At 48.2% G+C, this 20815-nt stretch overlaps 1 protein-coding gene across 2 annotated transcripts in view; it reads right to left on the minus strand.

Annotated features, from left to right (window-relative positions):
• HUNK (hormonally up-regulated Neu-associated kinase) overlaps positions 1-20815 on the minus strand; it is a 127347-nt gene that overhangs the window by 76782 nt on the left and 29750 nt on the right. For both annotated transcript variants that reach the window (XM_065541420.2, XM_045389239.3), the window contains exon 2: positions 767-1059. In XM_065541420.2, the coding sequence (XP_065397492.1) occupies positions 767-1059 (293 nt within the window). The remainder of the gene's footprint in view (positions 1-766; positions 1060-20815) is intronic.

The raw sequence follows: 20815 nt of genomic DNA on the forward strand, positions 1-20815 counted from the left end.
AAACACAATGAAAGCACCATCATACCTTGCACTAATCTCATGCCATCTTAACACTGGCTCTTTTAGGCACCTAAACAACTGGTCTCAGGACTATGCAAACAAGAAGAAAAGCAGCTAACACCTGATGCCTACTAGGTACCAAATGCTGTCCCAAGCTCTTCCCATGTATTATTAACTCATTGACCCTTACTCCAACTGAGAGAGAAGTGTTATTATTATTCCCATTTTATAGATTAAAAGACCGAGGCTCAGAGAGGTTAAGTAACTTGCCCAAGGTCACATAACTATTACACGGCAGAGCCAGGTTGCAAGCCCAGTCACTCTGGCTTCAGATTCTACTCTTTTAACCCTCACACTGGCATGAACCCAATTCACAAAACAATTCCATGGAATAAAAATACAGAAAAATTCCCAGCCTGGCCAACATGGTGAAACCCTGTCTCTACTAAAACCACAAAAAAATTAACCAGGTGTGGTGGCAGGTGCCTGTAATCCCAGGTACTCGGGAGGCTGAGGCAGGAGAACTGCTTGAACCCACAAGGCGGAGGTTGCAGTGAGCCGTGACTGCGCCATTGCACTCCAGCCTGAGCAACAAGAACAAAACTCCATCTCAAAAAAATTAACAAATAAAATAAAATAAAAATATAGAAAAATTGTAAAACAGGCTGCAATTGCTCAGCCTTTCTCAGAGGCTGAGAGGGTGCCAAAGCCCAGTGCCATCTATGGACCTCACAGTCAGTGATCACCAGCGTGGCCTGGCCCTTACCTGTGGACAACCCCAGCCCGGTGCAGGTGCTCTACAGCGGAGATGAGCTGTCGGATGTATCTGCGGGCTTCAGACTCCTCCAGCCGCTTCTTCTCATAGATCTTGTGCATCAGGTTGCCCCCAGGGCACAGCTCCATGACCAGGTAGTAGCTGTTTTCCGTCTCTAAAATATCAAGGAGCTGAGTGATATTGGGGTGACGGATCATCTGCTGGATCTGACCCTCTCGCCGCAGGTTTTTGGTGACATAGGTGTCCTTTTTGGCTCTCTTCTTATCGATGACTTTTATGGCCACCTAAGGAGAAAACAAGAACATGCCTGTTCTTACAGACATTACAGACAATAGCGATTCCTTGGCTATGCACAGGAACCCAAGAAAAATGCTAGCTATTTCTCTGCAGAGGAGAAACACTTATCTAAAACAGCATCAACAGAAAATATATAATACACATTTATATTTATGCATATACCATACATATATATACACACACACATATGTAGGTATAACATTAGGAAAAATCCAATGATTAAGGAAGACAATGGAATTTACCTAAGAAAACCTGAATGGCTGTCTGGAAGGCATAGTGCAGGATTAATGTCAAATTTATTTTTCTGCAGGATGGGAAGATGAAATAACAATTTCTCTTCCAGCAAAGGGCTCGTCTCACTCCCCCTCAGGACTCACCGTCATCTCCCTCCAGGTCTGAGGACCCCCAATCACTTCAGAAACAGCTAAATCAGCCCCCAATCTTAGTTCTGGGGCATGGCTGGGGGACACCGCCCAAAGATGCAGCACCCCTAGCGCCTTGCTCCACCCTCTCTCCGCCCTGCACAGGCCCTCAAGCCTCCTTCCTTTGATGAATTACCTCCCCGGGAAACTCACAGGGAGCCCACACTGTCAGCACCCAACCTTTGTAGTTATTCAGGAGCACATTTTTATGACCCCCAGGAAGCTCCTCCTGCATCATTTCCCCCACAACCAACTTGTCATAAGACGTAGGGTGGGAGGGAGGGAAGAACAGAAGGAAGGATGGAGGGACAGAGGGAAGGGAAGATTGTCTTTTCCACCCAAATCCGCATCTGTCCCCAGTTCTCTTTCCTTTAGGGGAAGTCACCTCTCCATTGTATTCACCCTTTTCCTTCCCTCCTTCCTTCCTTCCTTTCTTCCCTCCCTCCCTCCTTCCTTCCTCTCTCCCTCCCCTCCCTCCCCTTCCTCTTTCCTTCCTTCCTTCCTTTCTTCCCTCCCTCCCTCCTTCCTCTCTCCCTCCCCTCCCTCCCCTTCCTCTTTCCTTCCTTCCTTCCTTTCTTCCCTCCCTCCCTCCTTCCTTCCTCTCTCCCTCCCCTCCCTCCCCTTCCTCTTTCCTTCCTTCCTTCCTTTCTTATTCTCTCTCTCTCTCTTTCTCTTTCTTTCTTTCTTGACAGAGTCTCTCTGTTGCCCAGACTGGAGTACATGGTGCAATCGTGGCTCACAGAAGCCTCAAACTCCTGGGCTTAAGTGATCCTCCCACCTCAGCCTCCCAGGAGCTGGGACTATAAGCACACACCAACACGGCTGGCTCATTTTTTTCTTTTTGTAGAGACAGATCTCCCCATGTTGCCCAGGCTGGTCTTGAACTCCTGGCCTCCAGTGATTCTCCCCATCCACCTCCCAAAGCACTGGTGTCAAAGGCGTGAGTCACCACGCCCGGCTGCCCTGTTCTTTCTTTGGTCTTCACTCCCCTCTCTAATGTGATCAGCCACTGACATCAACACATGATGTCAATGTCTTCTGCCAGCTGCCTCGCCACCTGCCCTTCCTCTCTGTTCCCCTACACCACCCATCTGGTTCATTCCAACCACTGCTGCCAGCGCCCAGACGCCCGTCATGAACTGAGACTCGAGCACCACAGGAACACCTTCGTACACAGCTGTGGAGCCTCCAGGCGCAGGATGAAGACAGTGGACCTTCCATTTCTTGTTATTTCTCTTTTTTGTAATTACATTTTGTACCTGTTTCACAATGCACTCAATATGCATTATATGCAATATGCCATGCACAGAGGTACAAGTATAGAAATAAATAATAAGTAAATAAATACAGATGAATACATGTTTTCAGTGCGGGGCTCAAATATTATTTTAGGGACATAGTTCACGATAAAGAAAAAAACAGAAGTCAGAGATCTAATGTACAGTGTGGTGACCAGGTTTAACAACAATGTATTGCACACTTGAAAACTGCTAAGAGGCCGGGCGCGGTGGCTCACGCCTGTAATCCCAGGACTTTGGGAGGCCAAGGTGGGTGAATAATTTGAGGTCAGGAATTCAAGACCAGCCTGGCCAACATGGTGAAAACCTGTCTCTACTAAAAATACAAAAATTAGCTGGGCATGGTGATGGACACCTGTAATCCCAGCTACTCAGGAGGCTGAGGCAGGAGAATCGCTTGAACCCAGGAGGTAGAGGTTGCAGTGAGCTGAGATCACGCCATTACACTCCAGCCTGGACAATAAGAACAAAACTCCATCTCAAAAAAAGAAAGAAAGAAAACTGCTAACTCAACACACACACACAAATGATAACCCTGTGGGGTAATGGACATGTCCATGAGCTTGACCATGGTAACCATTTCACAACGTGTTCATTCACTGAAGCCCCACCCTGCACACTGGACGCACACGTGGTTATCTGCCTTCAACCTCAATAACGCTGAAGAAAACCTTAAAAAACAAAAAGAAAACAAAAAAGGGAAAAAGTCCAAACTAAAGGCAAACTTTAAATTAAACAAAATAGTGAATGAATCAATAAAAGTCTGGCCGCCCCCAGCGTGGACTAAGGCATGGATGTCACCTCTTCCTGAGGCTCCTCCCGGCCTCTTGAATTCACTCTACACTCTGCCTCCAAATCAGTGGGTCTGGAACTCTCGATTTCTTGCAGAAGCTCTTGAGGTCTCACTGCTGCCTATGGGAGCACCCAAGCATCTTCTCCATCAGCCCCACCACCACGCAGCCCCAACTCCTCCCAGATCTCCCTCCTGGCATGTCTCGCCACTCCCTGGGACCTGCATTCCGTCACTCTCCAGGTACTCCAGCCACCCCCCTTTCCCCACTCAAGCCCCCAACCCCAGGTCCTCCAGAGGCTAACCGCCCTTCCAGAGATTCCCCGGCACCTTCCTTCCCTACGTCCTTACACATCCGCATCTGTGGTAAGATGTAAGGCAGTCATGGCTTAATGCAGGGACCACTCCCCCTTTACCACACACAGCACTTTATAAACAGCAAGTGACTAATAGTGACTAACCAATGGAATCACCAAACAAAGACGGATGTAAACAGCATAATCTATTATCTCCTCTATACAGCAATGCCTTTTTTTTTTTTTTTTTTTTTGAGATAGAGTCTCGCTCTGTGACCCAGGCTGGAGTGCAGTGGCACAATCTTGGTTCCCTGCAACCTCTGTCTCCCAGGTTCAAGCAATTCTCCTGCCTCAGCCTCCTGAGTAACTGGGATTACAGGCGCCCGCCACCACACTCAGCTGATTTTTGTATTTTTAGTAGAGACAGGGTTTGGCCATGTTGGCCAGGCTGGTCTCGAACTCCTGGCCTCAAGTGATCCGCCCACCTCAGCCTCCCAAAGTACTGGGATTATAAGCATGAGCCACCACGTCCAGCCCAGAGTCTCATTTTAATAGGGAGGTTCAGGCCCTTAATCCAAAGATGGGAGTAACAAAGAGTCAATCAGCCCCCAAGGGGACCAGAGAGGCTAGAAGAGCCCCTGCCATCCACACCTCACAGCATGGGGCCTGCACTACCCCGAGTCAACCAGGCCGATGCTCTCAGTCCCCAGGAGGTAAAGGTACACGCTGGCTGTGCCTGGCCCCAGGTAGTTCAAGGGATGCTAAACAGCTTTGTAAACTGTTACCCTCCAAAAACACATAGACACACACATATTTCATATCCGTCCTCTTGGGGAGGTGGAGAAAAAGGAATGCTGAAAAGTACAATTAGGCATTGTCTTTGCTCGACTCTGTGTTGCAGTATTTTAAAAATTACACCCTCTGGCAATGACGTTCTTAAAAGTACTGTGAACAAACAAGTCTAAAAGCCCAGCAGTAATACAATCTGCCTTTTTAACAGAGTATACGATTATTGTTAAGATACCTTATTGAGCTCTTTAATTGCCTGTACCAGGTTGAATAATGGCCTAATCTCTGGATCATGTGACTTTATTTGGAAAAAGGGTCTTTGCAGAAGTGATTAAGTGAAGAATTCTGAGATGAGATTAACCTAGATTACCTGGGTAGGCCCTAAAGGTCCTCATAAGTGTCCTTATAAAATAGAGAAAGAAGGAGCTTTCACACAAATAAGCAGAGGGGGCAGTCACAGGAGGAAGGAGGCAGACACTGGGGTGAAGGGGCCACAAGCCAAGGAATGTTGGCTGCCACTGGAAGACGGAAGAGGCAGAGAAGGATCCTCCCCTAGAGTCTCTGGAGGGGGCGTGGCTCTGCCAATACTGTTTTAAGATTTCTGGCCTCCAGAACTGTCAGAGAATCAATTTGTTACTTTAGGCCACCAGAGTGGTAATTCATTAAAGCAGCCACAAGAAACGAATAGCTTCCCTGAAAACATAAGAAAGGAATCTATCTGATGCTGCCCTTTGGGATGCATTTCCAGGCATGGAGAGACCCTCTTGGCAGTGGGGAATGACCCCAGCGTTCATCAGCAGCCTCTCTCTCCTCCTCACTCTAGCCCTTTGATGTAGTCCAGGAGACTCTGACAATTCCTCGTTGACTGCACCGTCCCCTCTGCTCCCCCACGTCCATGAGACCCACAGAGAGCAGAGTCTTCACAAACTTACTCTCAGGCTCCACTCCCAGGGCTGAACCAGGGTTTTACACCTCCACGAGCTATGTCAAGGTGAGACCCTATGAAGCTCCATAATTGGTTAGCAAGTGTAGACACTGCAGACCCCTCTGAACAGAAAGAACAGTCCAGGTGGCTCTTTCCATGAGTCTGGGCCTCATTATCATAGCCATACAGCCAGGCTTAGGGGTGCACGCTAGGCTTTTCTTTAGGCAGTTCTTCCCATACCTTCCAACTTCTGCACAAATGCAGTATTTCCAAGCACTTCTCCCCACTCTCTCACTTCTTGCTCTTTCTCTAGCCCACCCTCCTCCCTTTCCTGAAGGTGAAAGGACAAGGCAATGAGACGATCTATGGTGCTGGGGAAATGCCCCCTGAAAACCCCATCCAGCCCCTCGTCCTCATCCCCCTCAGTCCAGCGCCTCGTCCTCATCCCCCTCAGTCCAGCCCCTCGTCCCCATCCCCCTCAGTCCAGCCCCTCGTCCCCATCCCCCTCAGTCCAGCCCCTCGTCCCCATCCCCCTCAGTCCAGCCCCTCGTCCTCATCCCCCTCAGTCCAGCCCCTCGTCCTCATCCCCCTCAGTCCAGCCCCTCGTCCTCATACCACTCAGTCCAGCCCCTCCCTCGTCCTCATCCCCCTCCATCCAGCCCCTCGTCCTCATACCACTCAGTCCAGCCCCTCGTCCTCTTACCACTCCGTCCAGCCCCTCGTCCTCATACCACTCCGTCCAGCCCAGGCCTTGGGCCGTTGTACCAAAGTCTTCTGTGAAGCAGGCCCAGTGTGGTAAGTCGAACAATGGCCTCCCAAAGATAGGCCCATATCCTAATCCCTGGAACCTGAAAATGTCATCTTTAGGGGGATGGGACTCCGCAGACATGATGAAGTTAATGGTCTTGAGATGGGGAGGCTGTCCTGGATTAACTGGGTGAGTCCTAAATGCCATCAAAAGTGTCTTTAAAAGAGGGAGAGGATCAGATAGACACACAAGCAGAGAAGAAAGCAAAGTGAAGATGGAGACAGAGAATAACGTGGCCACAAGCCCAGGAGATGCCAGCAGCCACCAGGGGCTGGGACAAGCCAAGTCCAAGTCTCCCCTTGGGTCTCTGAAGGAAGAATGGCCTTACTGACACCTTGATCTCCAATGAGACTGATTTTGAACTTCCAGCCTCCAGACTGTGAGGGAATCACTTTCTGTTGTTTTAAGCCACCAAGTCTGTGGTCATTTGTTACAGCAGCAGCAGGAAACTAACATCCCCGGTGTGTGCCCTACCCTCATCTGACACCTTGATTCCCGAGTTCTACCAGTCAACGGTCCCTCCCTGAAAACCCTGAGCCCTTAAGCTACCTCACCTGGGAGAAGGTTTCCTATTAAGCTTCCTCTCGATTTTCAAATGCCGGCTCATTACCAGCTTGTTTACATCCACCCCCTGACTTACAAGCTCCGTGTTGATCATACTGAAATGGAACGCTGTTCTTGATTACACAAAACCATTTAATCGACTTCATCTATAACAACTGAAATGGGGAAAAAATGAATGGGAAATTAAGGAAAAGTCAATCAGTGATCAGCAAAGGGAGACATCTAATTCAATTTGACAGTAATCAGAGGTTTGCAGGCAAAACAAAGCTAACACTGACTCTGGGTAAAGCCCAACGCAATGATGGATCTCTAGCTGCAAAATAAACTGCTTGAGTCGGGAGAGTTTTACAGAGTGAAATTAAATCTCCGCTATCAAATGGCAGTAAAATAAGCAGGTTTAGCATGTTCCAGGCAACAGGAGTGATAGCACCACACCAATCAATGGCTCTTACCAACGCTGCAGGTTCACCAATTCACTTAAGAATGAGGCCCCCAGCCAATGCCACCGGAGAACTCCCAATTCAGTCCAGGGTGTGTGTGTGCGTGCGTGCGTGCATGCGTGCGTGCCTCTGTGCGTGCGTGCGTGCGTGTGTTTGGGAATAGGAGTTTCAGGAGGGTATCTAAGCCTGGATGTCATCACGAGCACAAGAAAAACAAATTTCTGTCAAAGATCACTAAAACCAAGGCTGATCAACAGATCCAAGTTGCAAGGCTTTTCAAAATTTTACAAAGGAATCAGTTTTCCAAAGATTTCTCCCATATTTCCAAGATCAGTAGCAAAGTCCTGCAGTGGTGGAAAATTAGTAGAAAGAGAATAGCACAGTTCCAATATATGACAGTTGAAAGAGATTATTCATCAACTTCTTTTATTAATTAAGAAATAGCAGCTTGTGCAACATGGCGAAACCTCATCTCACAAAAATTAACCCGGCGTGGTGGCTCATGCCTGTAGTCCCAGCTGCTCAGGAGGCTGAGGTGTGTGGATCGCTTGAGTCCGGGAGTTCCAGGCTGCAGTGAGCTATGATCTCACCACTGCACTCAAGCCTAGGCGACAGAGTGAGACCCTGTCTCAGAAAAAGGAAAAACAGAAAGCATTTCTCACAACATGGTAACTCCACCCTCCTCCTTCCCTGACAAACACCACCAATTGATGATGATGGATAAAATCAGCAAACCACTTTTAAATAAATAGCTAAGCTCATAAGAAAGCAATGGAAATCCCTCAAGGCCAAAAATTCACTAGCAGCAGCTACAGAGATAAAAAAATACAAGATTCAGGAGAGACAGAAAGAGAGGAAACCCACCCAGGTGTGGTAGCTCACACCCGTCACCTCAGCACTTTGGGAGGCTGAGGCAGGCGGATCACTTGAAGTTAGGAGTTCGAGACCAGCCTGGCCAAACTCCTGGTGAAACCCCATCTCTACTGAAAATACAAAAATTAGCTGGGCATGGTGATGCACACCTGTAGTCCCAGCTACTTGGGAGGCTGAGGCAGGAGAATCACTTGAACCTGGGAGGCACAGCCTGCAGTGAGCCAAGAAAGCTCCATTGCACTCCAGCCTGGGTGACAGAGCGAGACTCCATCTCAAAAAAAAAAAAAAAAAGAGCGAGAAAACAAAAGAAAGAGAGAGGAAACCTTAAGGAAGGAGAGGAAGAGGAGGAAGAGTTGGCCCTGCACGAAAGGGGAAGCACTGCCCTCCTCAACACAGGACAGGAGGAAGAGGCCATGTGTGTGGATCCCAACCCATCAGAAGAGGGGTCATTTGCTAACCATCAAGGAATTAATGCTTGACGGCCTTTGTTAGGTATTAGGAGAAAAAAAACCAATGTCGAATTTTACTTATAATAAGGGATGCACAAAATGACCCAGGCCCAGTAATGTACTCAGTAATGACACACACTTCCATCAACCAATAGGTCTCTAAGATAATGGACATAAAGAAAGCACTTAGTACAGTGTGTGGCACATACGAAGTGCTCCTTAAATTGACGCTGTTATTATCACTACCAATTTACTTTCAATGAATCAACCCGTAGAGAGGGTAAAAAAGCATTCAAGCTCAGTTCAGCTAAGGAAAAAAAAACGTGCATTTCCTTGACCGGTGGCTTCAGCATATTAAAAAAGAAGGCTGAACTGTATCTCAGTGTTTTGAACTCTCTGGAATAGAGTTGCTTTTAAATCCCAACCCAGTGACTTCCTATCAGGCGAGTCTCTCATCTTCTTTAAATATTGACTTAGCTGAGACTGTCTACATAGGATCAGAGTTAACAGGATTTTAAATTCATCCCTTCCTCCTGTATCACCCTTCACTGCCTTTAAAATTCATTACTCTGAAACACATCAAGTATTGATGTATCCAATCTCCAAAATGAGAAGTCAGATGTAAAATGGATCTTCGGTACGACTGAGAGGAAGAAAAAAAAATACTGATCAAAGAGACTCCTCTTTAATATCGCAGAAATATACACACGTGTTTTACACATTATACAATGTGCTATGTTTTAGAAAGTTCATAGCCTTTCCTTAATCAAAGCACTTTTACACCATGTTTTAAATAATCAAAATGCACAGGGAATGGGAAGCCCTGATCAACTGAGTTTTCTTTTCACATGGAAATTATCCCCCAAAAAGCTTTCTTCCCAAAACACTTTGGTTTCTTAATGAATACTGTATGCTAAACTCAAATGAATCTTTCCTTCTTCAATAAACATTTATTAAGTACTAAAATATACCTGCCAGTGTTCTAGGTATAAGTGTGTGCAGGTTGAACATCTCTAATCTCTAACCTGAAGACCCAAAATCCAACATGTTCCAGAATCTGAAACTTGTTAAGCATCAACATGACACCTACAGAAAATGCCCACTGGAGTATTTGGAATTAAGGGTGCTCCACTGGGTACAAAGCAAACATCAAAAAAAAAAAAAAAATCCCTAATCTAAAACACTTCTGGTCCCAAGCAGAGAAGGGATAATTAACCTGTACTATAAAAGAGTCGTGGATCTTTAGGTACACTTGTGGAGGCGGGGAGGATAATTCAGATTCTTTGTAATGGTTCAAGATTGCCATCTGCAATAGACTGAATTGTGTATGTTGAAGCACTAACCCCCAACGTGACTGAAGAGAGAGAGACTTTAAAGAGGTTATTAACATTAAATGGGGTCATTAGAGTGGGCTCTAATCCAATAGGACCGATGTCCTTATTAGAAGGGGAAGAGACACCAGAACTCTATCTCTGAGCCTGCACAGAAAGGCCATGTGAGGACACAGAGAGAAGGCAGTCATCTAGAAGCCAAGGGGAGAGCCTTGGGAGAAACCAACCCCACTGGCACCTTGATCTCGGACTTCCAGACTCCAGGACTGTGAAACATGAATTTCTGTTGTTTCAAGCCACCTAGTCCATGGTATTTTGTTATGGCAGCCTGAGCAGGCTAATAGACCATCTGAGCATCCTACAGTTCTACAGGATTCCCTGCGGAAGAGTAAAAATGTAAGAACAAAGCGCTAGCATTCATTTACTGAGGACTAGGGCCAGGTCGTTTTTTTTTTTGTTTTTTTGTTTTGTTTTGAGACAGAGTTTCACTCTTGTTGCCCAGGCTGGAGTGCAATGGAAAGATCTCAGCTCACTGCAACCTCTGCCTCCTGGGTTCAAGCGATTCTCCTGCCTCAGCCTCCCGAGTGGCTGGGATTACAGGCACGAGCCACCATACTCGGCTAATTTTGTATTTTTAGTAGAGATGGGGTTTCTCCATGTTGGTCAGGCTGGTCTTGAACTCCCAACCACAGGTGATCCGCCCGCCTCGGCCACCCAAAGTGCTAGGATTACAAGCGTGAGCCATGGCGCCCAGCCTAGGGCCAGGTCTTATAGTTCCTCTTCCACCCTCCTCCTGCCTTCCCCAGTCTGGAGACGTCACAGCAACAGCAGCTGGGCACGCAGGCTCTGAAGCTGCAAACCCTGGCTCTGAGAGCATTCATCAGAGTCCTCAATAAGTGGTGGTCAGTAGGCTCTGCATGTTTGGTTCAGAGGAGTGTGTAGACACGGAAGCCAGACAGCCCCTGCCCCAGACTGCCACTTCCACCACTCCCTCTGACTGCCTCACCAGGGTCCCCGGTACCCAGAGGCCACCCTCCCTGCTGACCTCTCACAGTCCCCTTGCCCTCCCAGGTCCCACACCTCCTGCTTCTCCCCCTGTAGCCTCCCTGAGGTTCTGTCCCAGGCCTTCCTCTGCTGGGGAGGCAGGCGTCCACCCCTCCACTTCCAGCACGCTCGTGTCTGTCCATCTGCCCATGAGTGCCAATGCCTGTCCTGCTCACACCTCTTCCTGAGCTCTGACGTGCCTCTGGCCATCTCCACCTGGATACTCTGTGGGCCTCCGAGCCTGTCACCTCCCCCTGCTCCAACTCCTCTATGGGGCTCCCAGCTCAGCCTACAGCACCACCATCCACAGGTGGCCCTACTGTCATATCCTCCTCCAGCCATCCCGCCCCTATTCCCACACCTCATTCATCACCAAGAGTCTGTCACCTCCACCTTGGACAATCTCCCTCCCCTGCGGCAGCCGGCAGCCGTCATCCCTCTGGCAGAGTTGGGCCTCCCTGCTAATCTCTCTGCCTCCTGTCTCCCACCCCCACCCAGCCCGGCCTGGAATTCCCTCCCACACACTTTTGGTCAGGTCAACCCCAGTTCCCACCCGCCACTGGCCTCAGGTTACAGTTTGCTTCCCCATCCAGACTGGCTGGGGTCACTCTGGGCCTCCCCAGCTGTCACTCCCATCACACACACGCTTCGCTGCTGTGATACCCTCCACGTACTTTCCACGAAAGCAGGAATGGCGTCTGACCTCCCAGCACCTAGCACAGGGCTGGGCTCACAGGAGCAAGGGAAAGAGGGAATCAATGAATAAATGAATGCATGTGTGGAAAATCCCACCAGGGCACTACAGGAGGTCAGTATAAGTTCTCGGTCATCTCTACTACTGCCTTGAGAAGTCCCACCACTTAAGCCCTCAGATTTCCCAGTTACAATGTAGGTCGACCAATGCCTTCCCTTCAAACATTAAAATCATTTAAATCAAATGTGGGTGCTATCTGTGGACATAGTTTCAGCCAGTGTGCGATCATGATGCAGAGTCCACAGACCTCTGCGTGAGAAATGTCCCCCAGGCAGATGGCTTGAGCCCCGGAGTTCCAAACCAGCCTGGGCCACACGGGGTTTCCCGTCTCTACCAAACAAATACAAAAACTTAGCCAGGCATGGTGGTGCAGGCCTGTGTTCCCAGCTCCCTGAGAGGCTGACGTGGGGAAAGGGCTTGACCCTGGGAGGTTGATGCCGCAGTGAGCCGTGATCACACCACTGCACTCCAGCCTGGGAGACAGAGTGAGGCCCTATCTTGAACAAAAAAAAGAGAAATGTCCCCTTCTCAGAGAGACTTCCCCAACCAGCCTAATTACAACTCTACCCCTCTCCTCCCCCAACCGAGGCACTCACAATCTCCTAACCCTATTTTTCCCCATAACTCACTAGGCTACAATAGGGTTTCCGTAGTCACCACACGAAATTCTCCCACCTCCAGACCCCTGCTGGGATCAGCCCTTTTGGCTCCTTCTCACCTTTCTCTCAAGGCCAGGCCCATTCCTTTCCTAGAACGCTTCCAGAACCCCCTTCCGGACACCAAACCCTTGGCCATTTCAAAAGTGACTGAACCTGGTGTGTCCAGTGTCCAGCACCACATCAGGAACCTGGAAGGAGCTCCATCAGCATGCCCTGGACAACAACAGGGCCAGCATGGACCTGGAAAGAAGATGGGAGGGAGGGACGGGGGGGAAGGATGGATGCACGGCCATGGCCAGTCCCGATCCCAGGTGTGCCTTCCAGATTCCACTTTGGGGTGGACAGCAGCTGTACAACTGACGCCAAATGCCAATGCTAAAAAGTAGGCATGAGGAGACCAAGCCGCTGTGGAAAGTCCCCACAGAGACAGAAATTGAGGATCCGTGCTGAGCCCAAGGCAGTGGGCTGTCGTCCCTGCTTGCTGTCCAGCCTTTCCTGCCGCAGAAAATGGTTTCTCGCTTCCTAAAAGTGTGACTAAGAGTTGGGGACAGGTCAGGGGGAGAAGGGGTGCTGGGGAGACCTCACGGGTGCAGCATTACAGCAGGCGATCCATGACAGACGGACCCTCATTCTTCACCACCAGCCCCCATGTGCCCCCATAAAATTGCTGACATGCCAATGTCTAATTCTGGGCTGTCCCCTTGGTGGGCACTCCATCCCTCTCCCAAACTTGCCTGAGCTGTCGCCTTCTCCAGAGCAGCTAATTTAGAGGGACAGGAAGGCTCCCCAAAAGCGAGGACCATGAAAACACACCCAGGCTCCCCGTGGCTCCCAAAGGAAAGAAACCGTGTCCTGAGGACGCCTGTGCCACTCCCATCAGGCAGCCCTCGGCTTGACCGCCTCCTTGCTGTTCCTCAGCAGCAGAAATGGGTGTTCCTCCCCAGGGACCTTGGCCACATAGCACTCCCTCGACCTCTAAGATCCTGCCGAAATGTCAGCTCTCAGAGAAGCTTCCCTGACTCACCCATTTATAACCACATCACCTGGAGCTCACAACCCATGTGCCCCGGGGCTATTTGTCCCACAGCACTTAGCACCTCTGAAGTCCCATAGAACAAGTGAGCATGGAATCTGCCCGATGCCTGGAAGCCCCAGAAGGGAGGGTATGGTCCCTCACTGACATGCTTACCACATCCAGAACAGCCCCCGCACACAGGCGGCGCTCAATGAGTATTTCTTGAATGAATGCATCCAAGTGCCTATTTCAGAACCTGTTATGGGCTAAGTCATGTCCTCCCCCAAAATTCCAGCTCTAGCCCCACTGTGACTATATAGTTGACCCTCCATGGGTTCCAACCTCAGATCAGAAATGTTGGGGAAAAAATAATTCACAAAGTTCCAATAGGCAAAACTTGAATTTGCCATATGCCAAGTGCTAAGTTGAATCCACGTGAATGAAGTGATGTGTAGGCATTGCGTTAGGTATTCTAAGTAAGGTGGGGATGATTTAAAATATACAGGAGGATAGGTATAGGATATATGCAAATACGACACTATTTGTTATCAGGAACTCGAGCATCCTTGGATTGTGGTATCAGAAGGAGATCCTGCCCGGCACTTTGGGAGGCCGAGGTGGGCGGATCACCTGAGGTTGGGGGTTCGAGACCAGCCTGGCCAACATGGCAAAACACTGTTTCTACTAAAAATACAAAAATTAGTCAGGTGTGGTGGCGCATGCCTGTAATCCCAGCTACTCGGGAGGCTAAGGCATGAGAATCACTTGAACCCAAAAGGCAGACGTTGTGGTGAGCAACCTGTACTCCAACCTGAGTGACAGAGTGAGACTCTGTCTCAAAAACAAAGAAGGAGATCCTGAAACCAATCCCTGCAGATAGAGAAAGATGGCTGTATTTGGAAACAGGGCCTTATAAAGGGAAATAAGGTTAAATGAGGACATGAGGGTCATGCCCTGATCCAACAGGACTGGTGTCTTGATACAGAGAGAGAGACACCAGGGATGAGAGCACAGAGGATGTCTGTGTGAAGACACAGTGGGAAGGCAGCCTTCAGTCAGCCAAGGAGAGGAGGCCTCAGGAGAAACCAAACCTACTGATCCCTTGAACTCAGGCTTCCAGCCTGCAGAACTCAGAGAAAATCAATGTCTGTTGTTGAAGGCCCCCCAGGTCTGTGTTATTTACTATACTGGCCCCAGCAAACCAAAGCAGAACCTGTATGAAACCTTTATGATGGTTATTAGTAATAACAGAATGGCTCGCTTTGTAAATCTCATCATAAAAATTCAAACCTGGTTGACAGCAATGGAAGAAATGGTTTGGGCAGGGTTGGCAAAGGGAAAGCCCCCAAAGCAATGAAGGAAATGACGAGGGCCTGAGGGCTCCCTGCTCCAGCCCAAGCCCGAATAAAAGGGCTGAAAACTGTGGTGATTAGCATGACCCAGTGGGGAGTTTTGAAAATAAATTGGTTTCACACCGTCTTCCAAAGAAACGATGTGTGTAAATGCATCCAAGTGGAACGTGCTCCTGTGTGGATGATACTTATTTAACAGAAAGCAGAAAATATCCTTTGCTGGCTTTATAATTAATTTCAGTGTAGCTCCGATTCGCAGAGAAACAATGCTAGACAGCAAACACACACATCCCTGTCCTTTACAGGGGCCCATTAATTGCTGCTATTTATGTAGCAGCGCTCAACTGCCTCTGACCCCTGGCTGCCCGCTGGCCACCCTCCTGCGGCTGAGCTAAAATTCGCCTTTTTGTAAATGAGGGGAAAAAGTTTCCTTCCCCAGTTTAAACAACAGAGCTCATTAAGACTGATCTTGGCGATGCTAACAGAACCAGGTGCTGGGCCAAGGCAAAAAGCAAGACTCTAAGGAAAAAACAATGTCAGCATCCAACGCAGGTCTGGGAAACCCTCCCACGTCCACCCAGGGGCGTTCTGAAGCCTCTTTCCCCGGGATCCTCTGCGCCCGGGCTCCAATTCAGTAAGCAAATCACCCTGGAAACGTATCCTGCTGGTGAGAAACTAGAAACTGGTTCTTGCAAGAGAGGAATGCAAAACGGAGGATTTTGAGATAGCAAGGTAGAATGGCTGGGCTGGACAGACAACTGTGGGGCTTGTGCAATTGCTGGAATTCTTATCAGAAGCCTGTAACTTAGTTAAAATATGTGTTCTTGCTTTGTCCAAGATGCATTTATTATCCACAAGGATAAAATTAACCCTCAGTCCCTCCAGGGCGCTGCCCACTTGCAGTGCACCAAAACTCAGGAATCTTCAGGGGAAGTGAGTATTGTTAAAACAGGTAATGCAGCATCATTTCTCTTTGGTTTGGAAAAGAGTCAAAAGGGCCCAGTTTACAAGCTTTTCGAGATCGTGTGTGATTCATCTTGGTATTCCCCAAAATGTTTGTTTGAGCCCTGAAACACAATTGATAAATATATTGGCGAAAAAAAACCCCTGAACACCCAATGGTCTTAAATCCTCAGAAACTCCCATTCCCCAGTAGCCCTGTCTGTTCCCAGTCTCTCCCAACTCTGCCCCATTTTTAATCACCCAGAGTGTAACTCTGCAACAACAGAGAGGAAGCCTCAAATTACATAACCTAAAAGCAAACAGATCCACAGCATCCAAAAAACAATGGGCTGGTTATGCATGACCACCCCTCACCAGCCATGACAGGGGACTTGCTGAGAATCCCAGCGGACACCCCGACGTGGTGGGCAGCCTGCACCCCACTCTCCCTCTCTGCCTCTCTGAAGTCACACATTCACGATCGTTCCTCCTCGCTGAGGCCTGCCTTCTCCCCACCTGTTGTCTGACAGGTTCATCCCCTTCCCCCTTGTCCCTCCCTACAACGGATTGCCAAGTCTCCTCCAGAAGGTTCCTTCCTGGCCACCCCCCTGCTCTGGCCAGCCTCCTGACAGGCCCCCAGCACTCCTCCACCCTCCCGGCTTTCAGTCCCTTCTCGCACAAGGCCCCAGAGTCTTCTTTCTAAGGAGAGTTACGGTCATCATCTAAATAAAGTCGAGATTCCTCGATGAGAAATTGAAAGTCCTTCGTGATCTGCTGCCAGCACACCCCGACTCCCACCCACACCTCCCTCTCCACTTTTTTTTTTCTTGGAACAAAGTTTATTTTGACTAGCTTACATTCTATCAATTCTTGTTTAGCCCAATTGCCTATGGTCAAATAAAATTTTCATTCTTTAAATGCTTTTACACCATAGTCATAGCGAGACACAGACTCCTTAAGTTTTTGTTCATTTAAAAAAAAAAAATTTTTTTATTATTGTGGTAAAAACACCTAAATAAAAGTTACGGTCCTCACCATTTTTTTTTTCTTTTGAGATGGAGACTCGCTCTGTCACCCAGGCTGGAGTGCAATGGCATGATCTCAGCTCACTGCAACCTCCCTCTCCCGGGTTCAAGTGATCCTCCCACCTCAGCCTCCCTAGTAGCTGGGACTACAGGTGCCCGCCACCACGCCTGGCTAATTTTTGTATTTTTAGTAGAGACAGGGTTTCACTGTGTTGGCCAGGCTGGTCTCAAACTCCTGACCTCAAGTGATCCGCCTGCCTCGGCCTCCCAGAGTGCTGGGATTAACAGGTGTAAGCCAGCACGCCCGGCCTGTCCTCACCATTTTTAAGTGCACAGGTCAGAGGTGTGAAATATATTCACATGGTTGTGACTCCTCTCTACTTTTTATATCTTCCAGGTGCCCCGTGCTGCCTCCCTGCTTCTCACATGTCCAACCCATCAATCCCCACCTGGGCACTGTCACTCTTGGTTCAGAGGGAGCAACCGGTACCTCTGAGCAACCTCAGAATGGCACAAGAGAATCCACAGGAGACATCCTCGCCTCAGCCACATGACCAGTGCCGTGCAACCAAGATCTGTAAGCCACATAAGTCATTTTGCATTTCCTAGTAGCCACAGTAAGTAAAAGGACACAGGTGAAATCAACTAACACTCTATTTCCTATAAACCTATTTATCTAAAATATTATCATCTCAGCATCTGACCAATATTTTGAAATTCTTAAGGAGATATTTTGCATTCTTCTTTTTTCACACTATGACGTTTTGAGATCTGGTGTGTGTTTCACAATTGCAGCACATCTCAGTTAGGACAAGGCATATTTCTTTTTTTCTTTTCTTTTTTTTTTTTTTGAGATGGAGTTTCATTCTTGTTGCCCAGGCTGGAGTGCAATGGCGAGATCTCAGCTCACTACAACCTCCACCTCCCGGGTTCAAGAAATTCTCCTGCCTCAGCCTCAGCTGGGATTACAGGCGCCCGCCACCACGCCTGGCTAATTTTTCTATTTTTCGTAGGGCCAGAGTTTCACATGTTGGCCCGGCGGGTCTCGAACTCCTGACCTCAGGTGATCCACCCACGTTGGCCTCCCAAAGTGCTGGGATTACAGGCGTGAGCCACCATGCCCGGCCAGACCAGGCACATTTCAAGTGCTGAACAGCTACATGTGGTAAGAGGCAACTGTAGGGGACAGGGAAGTTCTGGCTGCCTGGCTTTGGGCAAACCACTCACCCTCTGGGCCCAGGGACCAGCTGACTGCCCGCCTGAAACCCAGCACTCAAAACACAAAGTCTGGGCCGGGTGCAGGGGCTCACGCCTGTAATCCCAGCACTTTAGGAGGCTGAGGTAGACAGATTGCTTGAGCCCAGGAGTTCGAGACCAGCCTGGGCAACATGGTCAAGCCCAATCTCTACAAAAAATACAAACATTAGCCGCGTATGATGGCACACATCTGTAGTCCCAGCTACTTGGGAGGCTGAGGCAGGAGCCTGAGCCCGGGAGGCAGAGGTTGCAATGAGCTGAGATCATTCCACTGCCTTCCAGCCTGTGTGACAGAGCAAGATTCTCTCTCAAAAACCATTAAACAAACAGCAGCAGCAACCACACAATCTGGAGAATGAATGAAGGAAGGAAGAAATGCTCTGTTTTCTCATCTGCAAAGTGCATACAAGATTACCAGTCACCCACATTTGTAATGAGAATTAAATCATGCCTTTGGGAACCCAGCTGAGGTCAGAGTCCCAGTACTGGGAAATCCTAGGCAAGAAACTTAACCTCAGTAAGCCTCCGATTATTCATCAGTAAGCCAGGGATAATAATGGTGGCCAAGGTAAATCATGCAAAGTGCTTGCACATAGTGACCATCCATTAATTGTAGCTAAAACTGAGCCAACAATAAGGACAACACAGTGGAATTACGATATAGCTAATAGATGCAGATGATGCTAAGGGGAAATATCAAAGCAAGTCAGTGCATGGCAGGGGCAGGGGTGCAAAAACCCAGGGGAGGGAGAGACACAGCAGCTCCAGGAAGAAAAAAAAAAAAAAATCAAAGTAACAGTTGTACACTAAACTGAACACAGGAATCCTTATCACAGCTCCTCCCAGTCTCGGGCCCACTGGTGACCCATTTACAGGAGGTCCTCAATAAACCTCTGCAGATGGCTTCTCTATGCCAAGAGAACACAAGGCTTCCTTCCTCCCCACCTAAATCACACACTAAACATCGGGGCCAGCCCCCATGCCTGTGTTCATGAGAAAGGGAAAAGTAAGTCTTTCTTCCGCTCTGCCCTGATTTATTCATGTGCGTTTATGGTGTCAGTCTGTACAAAGCAGAATTTGTGTTCCTGCAATGACTCCATAAATCCTCCTGGCCTCCCTGCACTGGCTGGGAATAATGAATGCTCTGCTTCCACTGACAGCAGATAATGGCTCTCAGGAAGGGCCGGGAATCCATAAGCAGATAACAGAGAGCTCAGTGGGAGGTGGGCGCGGGTTTGCTCACACGTGTGCACAGGGTGGGAAGAGCGACATGGAGATCGTAAGATGCGGGCCTTGACTCCTTTTTCTTTTTCAATACATTTTGCTCTTTCAATCATTTTAATTACTATCTTCCACTGTGTTCATTTGCTAGGGCTGTCACAACAAAGTATCACAGACTGTGTGGCTTACTGTCTCACAGTTTTGAAAAGATACAAGTCTGAGATCAAGGTGTAAGCAGGATTGGTTACTTCTGGGGCCTCTCTCCTAGGCTTATAGATGGCTTTAAAAAGTAAAAAGAAACAGGTGAAATTAACTAATAATCTATTTCCTATCACCCCATTTATCTTCTCGTTGTGTCTTCATATAGTCTTCCCTATGTGTCTATGTCCAAATTTCCTCTTCTTATAAAGACACCAATCAGATTGGATCAAGGCCCACCCACAGGACCTCACTTTAACTCAACTACCTCTTCTTTTTTTTCTTTTTTTTTCTTTTTTTTTTTTTTTTTTGAGACACAGTCTCACTCTGTTGCCCAGGCTGGAGTGCAGTGGTGCAAATCTCAGCTCACTGCAACCTCTGCCTCCCAGGTTCAAGCAATTCTCCAGTCTCAGCCTCCTGAGTAGCTGGGATTACAGGCGCGCACCACCACGCCGGCTACTATTTTTAGTAGAGACAGGGTTTCCCCGTGTTGACCGGGCTGGTCTCAAACTCCTGACCTCAGGTGATCCGCCCACCTTGGCCTCCCAAAGTGCTGGGATTACAGGCGTGAGCCACCACATCCCACCTCTTTAAAGACTATCTCCAAATCGAATCACATTCTATGGTACTAGCAGTTAAGGCTTCAACACGTGAATTTGGGGGTGGGACACAATTTAGTCCATAACACCAGTAAAATTTAATCACAAATTTTAGTACTAAGGCAAAAAACAGATCTAAAACAGCGAAGACCCAGAGAAACTCCAGAGAGGAAGCAACACGACTGGCGGAAACACCAACAATCCCAAGACATCTCCAAGCAGACTCGATGCTTTGAATGCCTTTTCTCTGTCACATGTTTTCCCAATTTATGGCTTTCTAAATCCTATTTTAAGCTATTAACTTTTCTGCAAATAAGGCTATCATTGGCATCTCTGGAGACATCTCTACTTCTTGCTTATCTTTGCAAAAAGAGGTCACCATCTTTTTATTTGCATTAGTCACCTTGGATTTTCATTTTGTCCGCTGCTTTCAGTGAGGCAAAAAGTTTAGGAAACATCAGATAAATGTAGTTTCCATTCTTTACCATTTGTTCAACCATTTATAGTTTAGCAAAATGTAAACAGAGACAGAAGGGGCCCAAAGAGTAGACCCAAAAAGATTTCCTGAAGCAAAATCCATGTCAAAATCTCCCGGGATTTCAATATTTGAACATAAAAGGCCAATCTTTTGTGGTGAATAGCCATGATTTGTATACTAGATGGAGAACCGAGACTAATTGTGTAGCTTACAG

This window comes from Macaca fascicularis, chromosome 3 (assembly GCF_037993035.2).
Source record: "Macaca fascicularis isolate 582-1 chromosome 3, T2T-MFA8v1.1".
In the NCBI taxonomy this organism is placed as follows: domain Eukaryota; kingdom Metazoa; phylum Chordata; class Mammalia; order Primates; family Cercopithecidae; genus Macaca; species Macaca fascicularis.